The following is a 7,987-nucleotide window of genomic DNA, read 5'->3' on the forward strand; positions in this document are numbered from 1 at the left end:
TTTTTTTTTTTTGGATTTGAATGAGTCAAAGCATAATCAATTGTGAATTGTATAATGGGTTCGAATCAAATGAGAACTTAAGGTCCCCAATCTCCAGTGGTTGTTTAAAAACATCACTACTTAGTTATTATTCCTCATGCAAAGGGTTAACCTGTAGTGTAGTCGGTAGATCGTAAACTTTGTAGTCCACTAAGTTCGAATGTTCTAATTGATGAAAATATATAATACAGAAAAAGCTTTTCTAAAATGCTTTTGGATTCTTAATTCGAATCTAAATAACTTTTGATTTTATAAAGACACATCATTTCCTAGTTTGTTTCTTTTGCTGTGAAATATTATAACTTTTTAAAGGAAGTAGTGCAGATCAAAAGAAAGAAAAGTTGGTTTTACGCAGAAAAGCTAAAATAACATTAGAGAGAAAAAGAAAAGAAAAAAAAGCATTTCTGGTACTGGATAAAAGAAACGTCTTTAGATCTGCTTTCCAAAAGCATATGACGACGATAAAAGTAAGAGAAAACAAAGAAGGGAGAAGCATATTGTGTTCTTAGTGTGACCAGAAATATTATTAATTTTAACTTTTTACATTTCGATTTCTTCATATTATTAACCATTTTTTCCTAAATATTTTAGGATCCTTTTGATGAATATAATCTCTTTATATGCCTTTAAAATCATAAAAACACAAGGTTTGATATATTGAAAGAGTCTCTGACTAACCTTAGATATATAGTCACCTCTAGCTGGTTAAAGGTTATCATTATCATATAATTGGTAGCATAATCTTCTATAAAAATAAAACTATTTGACATATATAAAGCGAGGTTAAGGGAGAAAAATACAGAGCCTAAGATCTCTCTCTCTCTCTCTGTGGCTTTGCTTTTCAGTTCTCTTTGTTATTTGTTGTCATTAAAGAAAAAAAGTTGAAAATGAAGACGTTGCATTGACAAAGCAAACTCAATTTTGCTTAGCCATTAAGAGGCTTTTTACAACTTTAGTAAAGAAGAGACGGTTATATAAAGAAGATGTCTGTCATAACTTACTCTCCCCCCCTCCCGTCTTTTCCCACCAATTCTCTTCTTCTTGTGTGTTCGCATACCAAAAAAAAAAAAATGAATGGTCACACAGCCAAAGACATGGGTATGAAGAGAAGTGCTTCTGAGTTGGCTCTACAAGAGTATCTCACTAAGGTCTTGTCTTCTTCTGCTTTATCCAGACAAGAATCTATTCTTGACACAAGCCCTCTAGACCCTTCTTTCGATCTCATCAATCGGGTTAGTCTTTGGTTTCTTCCTTCTGTTGCATCTCCTGTTCGTATGGTTGTTGCTTGTGTCTAGATCAAGATCCAGAGATTGTTGTAAGATTTCTTGGTTCTTTGGTTGCAGGATTACACCAGTGAGTTAAGAGATAGTCTTTTGTGGTCAGAGGGCTTGATTCCGACGGGATGTTTTCGCGATGCACAGTCCTCAATCTCCGGTATGTGCATGTCTCTTTGATTTGACTCCATGTAACAACAAGGTGTTGTTGTAGTTAGTATTAATATTCACTTGTATTGCTCTTATCTGGACAGAGAATCTGTCAGCTGATAGTCCAGTGTCAGCCAATAAACCTGAGGCAAGAGGAGGAGCTCGGAGAACCACGAGTGCATCTTCTCATGATCACTCTGATGAAGAAGATGCAGAGACAGAAGCTGGTCAATCTGAAATGACAAATGATCCTAATGATTTAAAACGTATTAGAAGGTGTGTTGGATACTGTGAAAATTTGTAAAACACTGAGAGATAGGAAAAGACACATAGAAGGTGATCACTCTTCTTTTTTTTTTTTGTGATGTGAACTCAGGATGTATTCAAACAGGGAATCAGCAAGGCGGTCGAGGAGAAGGAAGCAAGAGTACTTGGTAGATCTTGAATCTCAGGTAAGGTTAACACAAATAGCTGGTTTGATGATTTGATTCAGGAGTAATGTTTTGATAGTGACCGTTGTGTTTTCGTCAAGGTTGACTCTTTGAAAGGAGAGAACTCGACACTGTACAAACAGCTCATAGACGCAACACAACAATTTCGTAGCGCTGGAACAAATAACAGAGTTCTCAAATCAGATGTTGAAACTCTGAGAGTCAAGGTATCATCGATCACTTGCTCTCTCAATTTGTGAAAAGTAAAAATTGGATTGTGCTAATTTAAGTAACTTACAGGTGAAACTAGCAGAAGATTTGGTAGCTAGAGGTTCCCTCACTAGCAGCTTGAATCAACTTCTACAAACTCATCTAAGTCCACCACCACACTCCATCAACAGCCTGCACTACACAGGACATACCTCACCTGCCATGACAGTCCACAGTGACCAATCTTTGTTCCCTGGAATGACACTTTCTGGACAGACCTCAAGCCCTGGACTTGGTAATGTATCCAGTGAAGCTGTTAGCTGTGTCTCAGACATCTGGCCATGACTCTCTTTCTTCACAACATGTAATGATCACTCAGCTAATGTCCTGTATGTGTTTCACTATAGAACGAGAAACATAATGAAAGCCGACGTGTTCGTTAAATGATCTCTAGTTTCGTTAACTAAACTCACAGTTCCAGGAACCTTAACTTCGAAGAATGGAAAATAAAAACAAAAACTATTTCAAGTTTGTGTCTAACATATACTTTATTGCTCGAAATACTGCAAATGGTATAGGCGATACATTACATTCTCACAAGGGAATTGCTCGAATTAGTTCCTTGAGTATACAGACAAAGAAACAAAAAAAAAACTGATCATTACACTTTACTTTCCAGCAATGTCTATTTAGCTATTTAAGGAGACCGCTATGTATGTTGAAACGTAAGCAGGCAAAACTTATGTAGAAATCCAACCTTAGTTGATTAGAGGCGTAGCCATCTCTGAATCTGGACCGATAGCACTTGAAAGGGAGAAGTCCTTAGGCAAGGGAATATTTAACTCTGAGCAAACCAGCTGCATAATATTAGCCGTAACACCTCCCATAGACATCTTGTTTAGTGTAACTGCAATGGAAAATCTGTTTTTGATGTCACAGAAGCCTGTTGATCCTCCCATCCCCGAATGTCCAAATCCAGCCAGAGACCCATCTTGTGAAATGACACGCTTAAAACCAAGCCCAAACTTCCCATCAGGTACCACTAAGTTACTGTAATCTCCAGCACCCATGAAAGCATCAAGGATCATCGGGTTGCTAAACATATTGTGAATATCATCTTGATGATCATCTCTACTGATCTCAGTTTCACCTGCAGAACTGCTGGTATCAACTAGTCTAGCTAAACTTTCTGTATTTGACTCTCTGCTGCTACTAGCACTAATAAACTGCTTCTCATCATAAAGCCTCTTCTCTTGATGATCTTTTGGTTTAAGCTTTTCTGTAGCTGCTATCTCCTTACCCTTTCTCTTTTTTGTTGTGTCTTTCAACGATGTGAATTTCGGAACATGGGTGTGGCTACCTAGTGGTGGCTGGGATAAAGAGGAATGTGGAGGTGGCACTAGGCCTCCATCTGCTAGGGTTGCATAGTACCGTGCAAGTGCTCGAGCAGATAAATGTCCATTAGCCGCAGGAATTATGGCTCTGCGCACATTCAATGTGTTAAATAAGACTGGCAAGCTGGTTGCCAGTTGTAAGATCTTGTCAGGCTGAAATGTGGAAGGAAGCTCAGGCTGACTGGCAAGGGACGAAAGCTTGCTCAATTCATCGGTGTCCAACGTCAAAGTGGCAAGCCTAGATTCAACACCTATAATAAGATCAAGATGTTAGATAATTCCAAGTAAAGCTCGTAACGTAACTCAATATCTGTTACTATTTTACCTGGGGGGATTCCAATGTACAGTTCTCCATCAATCTTTAAGGGTTTAATAATGGCCTCTTCCAGGATCTCCTGGAATTTCTTTCCAGAAGCATACTGTTCAAGATTGGTGAAAGCAAGATTGAAATCAACATGGTAGAGGTAAGAGATACAAACTGAGAATTGTATCAGTTCTAATGCTTAAACAATGAATGATCTGATCATTTTACCTCGAGGATTCCACCACATAGCCATCCAAACGTGAGATAGTGATAAAACTGCTGAGTGCCAGGCTCTGTTTCAGGTGATGAATTAGCAATACGTTTCAAACATTCATCCCAGTCGCAAATAAGCAGAGGATTTTCTCCTACGGGGTCAAAGGCACTGTGCATCCCAGATGTATGGTTAAGCACATGATGGACCTGAAACATAAAACCGAGGTATTAAAATGAAAAGCAATATCTCACAACAGATTGCAAAATGGGTTATGTGACAGTGTAGCTCCGTATACCTTAATGGTATCTTTTCCATTTGATCCGAATCCTGGCCATATATTTGCCACAGTCTGGTCGAGCTGGAGTTTTCTGTATCATTAAAATACTAAACATTACGAAAGTATGACTAAGCATGAGTTCTGCAAACGAGATCATGGAATTTACAATGAGACCAATATGTACGACTTGAAGCCGATTCGGAATGTTAGGGTGTGTGAAATAAATACATGAAAAAGTTTGAAAGCTTATAATGTTGTTACTCACCTTTTGTCGACAAGCCAATGTATCATTCCGGCAGTGACACCCTTTGTCACAGAGAAAACAGGAAATAAACTGTCGGGTTGAACTGGACGTGGGTCATATCTTCCAAGCACTCCAGCAGCAGTGTCAATAATGACTTTCCCATCTTTATATGCACATACCTAAACAATCATGGGTGAATTAAACCAAAGGTAAAATAAAAAGGAAGCCTCTTACACACCGACAGTAATAGAGCGTAGCTCACCTGAATTCCAAGAATTTTCTGGATACTCCCAAGTTCAGTGAGCAGCCTCCTCAGTTTGACCTCTACACCAGAATGGATTGGCGAGTCATGTATCCAGTGAGCATCTACAGTTGGTCCTCGACTGATACTCCTGCAAAGTCACATTATCATCGTACGAGATATCTTCCAAGAAAATGATGAAATGAACTGCAAAATGCCAAGGGGGCTTACCCCAACAGAACAGATTCGGCGAATGGTCTCATGATGTCCAGATAAACGATCCGAACATTCATAGTGGATGAAAGTCCTAAATAGCCGACAAAATAAATAAGTAAATAAATAGCAAAGGAATATAATTAATCCAACCCTTTGATGCAATGAGGTAAAATAGTATGATTCACACATCATACCTCTGAGTAAATTAATGACCCTTGCAAAAATAACAATATCACCAGGAAATGCATCTATCTGCATCAAATGTTTTCATTAGATATTGATGGTCACTAAAGCATATACTTGACAGAAATTAATGCTTACCGGATTGAAGCGTTTAACTTCTTTCTGGCTGAGCTGCATCTTCTCCTGTATAACTTTCATATTTTGCGTTCTTTGATCGTTCAGGGTTTTTAGCGTTTTCTATTAAGAGAGGAATCTGTAAGAGCGGATTCGCTAAAGTTACCCCAATAGAGAAAGCAAGGTTATGGAAGAAAGAAGTAAATTTACTTACCAGAGCTTCGTTTGAAGGAGTTGAAGATCGGAAGAAGAGACCTGCCACGCTCATTGCCTGATCTGGCAGATCTAACCGCAGCTTAAGTCCCATTTCTGAAAAGGCAGACAAAAGCGCCACTTGATCTCCCTGTGACAAAAAATATTCACATGACCAGAGTGCAGTTGGCTCAGTGTTTTTTTTCTTTTACTTTATTTTGCAGTTTGTTCAACTGTTTAAATGTTAAAACATTTAAATTCTGTTAACGAACAAACTCATCACTCTAACACCCTACAAAATGATCAAACTAATGGGTTGGGTAAGACAAACAGGTAGAAAAGAGAGATATATTGCATAATCTTTCACAAACCTCTGCTGATGCTAGAAACATTTTGGCTAAGGCTTGTTTCAAGGAGTGTGAGATTTTCTTTGTAAGCCCAAAATCAAGTAATATAGGACGGTGTGGTGGTTCTTTACTAACAAGAAAATTTCCTGCAAAACATAGTATAGATATTATTCTATCAGACGAAGACCTGTCTAAGCAAACTTGGTGTTACAAGACAGAAACCAATTGGCGAAGTCCAAAAAAAAAATCATGAGGACCATACCTGGATGAGGGTCGCCATTGAAAAATCCATCAACATATATCTGATGGGCATATGCACGAGTGATCTCTTCAACGATCTTTTGTTTATCTACACCAAAAGCATCTAGAGATTCCACATCGTTCAAACGAATTCCATCCATATACTCAAGAATGAGTACACTCTCAGAAGACTGTCATTTAGAGCAACAGAGGAGGTGTAAGGCATAAGTAGCAGGAATTCGGAAAAGGATTGAACGGCTTTCAGCATCTAAATTCATTCAATCTAGTGCTCAGTTTAAGTGTACACTGAATACCTGGGACAATCTGTGTTACACATTAGCTACATTGATCCACTACTTATCCTAGCGCATTTTCTAAGAAATAAAAAAATATAGACAACATGCAGCATCAGAGATACCATGATACAGAATTACCATCCGTAAAATGACTGGTCCATCGATATACATAATTCTTTTAGTATTTGGATGTCTTTTGTGTTTTCACTAAGGGTATTGATGCTTCCATCCTAGACATGAAATTTTGTATGTATGTATGCTTTAGAGTAGGACAGATATGAACCTGAATTATATCCGGAATTAAGACATCAACCCGATTGTCACTTCTAACTTCATCATTTGTCTTCTTGCATCCGAGATTCCTGGATACGGCTCGAGTATTTTCTACATATTGAGAAACAAAACGAAAATGGGGAAAAACTCAGTTCAGAGTTACGTGAAAGCATTAAAAAATGCTGAATCTATGAAAGGAATTTAAAGACACAGAATATTTGCCTATTTTTACCATGTTATATCGATCATAGCCATGTTTGAGAGTTAAAAATGAACATCTGATTAGAATGGTAAGACATGCATAATTTAAACTTGATATTTTCCAACCACATCCTAAGAACTTGATCATGGATGGCAATCACAAGCTTTGATGCAAGTATAATTTTCTCATAGGATGAAAATTAAGACTACTCATTATTTATGCAAGTGAAGCATACCGGCTTCAATATTGAAGTCTAGTTCTCTTGGAGCTTCCTTGCACCATTCATCTATCATGGGGTTAAAATCGTACTGTGGTTCTGCCCACGCAATCCAGTCAACAATAGACTTCGCATTCTTCAAGTCCTGTTAAGAAATGAAATGAGAAAAGAAGTTAAAAAGGAGTGTCAACAGTCGTATAATATCTATAGCTCCCATTGTTCATCTCAAAAGCTTCGAAACGAAGACAATACCTCCAAAATAATAGCTCTAATGCCATCATGCTGAACTTTAACAACCACATCCTGGCCATTAGCTAGAGTTGCACGATGAACCTGTGCTATCTACAAAACAGAGAGCTCACTATAAAACAAAGCATACGAGTTTCTAGCCATTTAGTAGCTTAGAAGCACTTTGCTTCTATTAACAGATCTCAGAATTTTACCGAAGCAGTTGCCAAAGGCTCGTCAGCAAAATCGGTGAACAGAACATTCATGGAATGCCCTAGTTCTCTTTCAATAGTTCGACAAACCTGAGAGAAGAAGGTACATATAGAGCTTAGTATTATAAAGAACGAGCACTCACATAATAGAGAACTTCAAAATCATACTACATTGACATAATATCACAAATAAAAACTTAAGCTTTTCTCTGTATATCCTCTAGTGCTAACATAAAAGTAGAAAGACAACCTCCTGCAACGGACGAGGAGGTAGGGAGTCCTGCAACTGCCTGAGAAGAGATATATAAGCCTGAGGTAAAACATCAGCACGAGTAGATAGATACTGCCCCATTTTCACCCAAAGTCCTTCCAATTCCACAATCAAATTCAAAACCCGCTTAGCATTACGATCATGAGCTTTTTCCCACAAAGCAGGAACTTTAGACTTCTTAATCCACTTCTCCTTTTGCTGAACACCCTTCACTCACA

At 38.1% G+C, this 7,987-nt stretch overlaps 2 protein-coding genes across 2 annotated transcripts; one reads left to right on the forward strand and one right to left on the reverse strand.

Annotated features, from left to right (window-relative positions):
• LOC104736502 (basic leucine zipper 9) lies at positions 1,031-2,553 on the forward strand. The gene is made up of 6 exons (XM_010456503.2): positions 1,031-1,271; positions 1,383-1,473; positions 1,568-1,739; positions 1,840-1,915; positions 1,996-2,121; positions 2,195-2,553. Exons 1-6 carry the CDS (start codon positions 1,110-1,112, stop codon positions 2,447-2,449), a joined length of 882 nt encoding a protein of 293 aa, XP_010454805.1. The 5' UTR covers positions 1,031-1,109; the 3' UTR covers positions 2,450-2,553.
• Positions 2,666-7,981, reverse strand: LOC104736503. The gene is made up of 17 exons (XM_010456504.1): positions 7,749-7,981; positions 7,502-7,588; positions 7,311-7,400; positions 7,077-7,203; positions 6,650-6,750; positions 6,093-6,261; positions 5,855-5,976; positions 5,506-5,634; positions 5,316-5,414; positions 5,189-5,246; positions 5,010-5,085; positions 4,800-4,929; positions 4,559-4,716; positions 4,312-4,384; positions 4,031-4,222; positions 3,824-3,917; positions 2,666-3,749 (listed from the first exon to the last, which is right to left on the reverse strand). Exons 1-17 carry the CDS (start codon positions 7,848-7,850, stop codon positions 2,863-2,865), a joined length of 2,694 nt encoding a protein of 897 aa, XP_010454806.1. The 5' UTR covers positions 7,851-7,981; the 3' UTR covers positions 2,666-2,862.

This window comes from Camelina sativa, chromosome 13 (genome assembly GCF_000633955.1).
Source record: "Camelina sativa cultivar DH55 chromosome 13, Cs, whole genome shotgun sequence".
NCBI classification, from domain to species: domain Eukaryota; kingdom Viridiplantae; phylum Streptophyta; class Magnoliopsida; order Brassicales; family Brassicaceae; genus Camelina; species Camelina sativa.

Coding starts and splice junctions, on each gene's coding strand:
- LOC104736503 (XM_010456504.1), bottom strand. CDS start 7,850: ATGGGGCAGTATCTATCTACTCGTGCTGATGTTTTACCTCAGGCTTAT. Junction 5,977..6,092: donor CAATGGCGACCCTCATCCAG/GTATGGTCCTCA, acceptor TATGTTTTGCAG/GAAATTTTCTTGTTAGTAAA. Junction 5,635..5,854: donor TGTTTCTAGCATCAGCAGAG/GTTTGTGAAAGA, acceptor TTTTTGTCACAG/GGAGATCAAGTGGCGCTTTT.
- LOC104736502 (XM_010456503.2), top strand. CDS start 1,110: ATGAATGGTCACACAGCCAAAGACATGGGTATGAAGAGAAGTGCTTCT. Junction 1,740..1,839: donor GATTTAAAACGTATTAGAAG/GTGTGTTGGATA, acceptor ATGTGAACTCAG/GATGTATTCAAACAGGGAAT. Junction 1,916..1,995: donor TGGTAGATCTTGAATCTCAG/GTAAGGTTAACA, acceptor GTTTTCGTCAAG/GTTGACTCTTTGAAAGGAGA.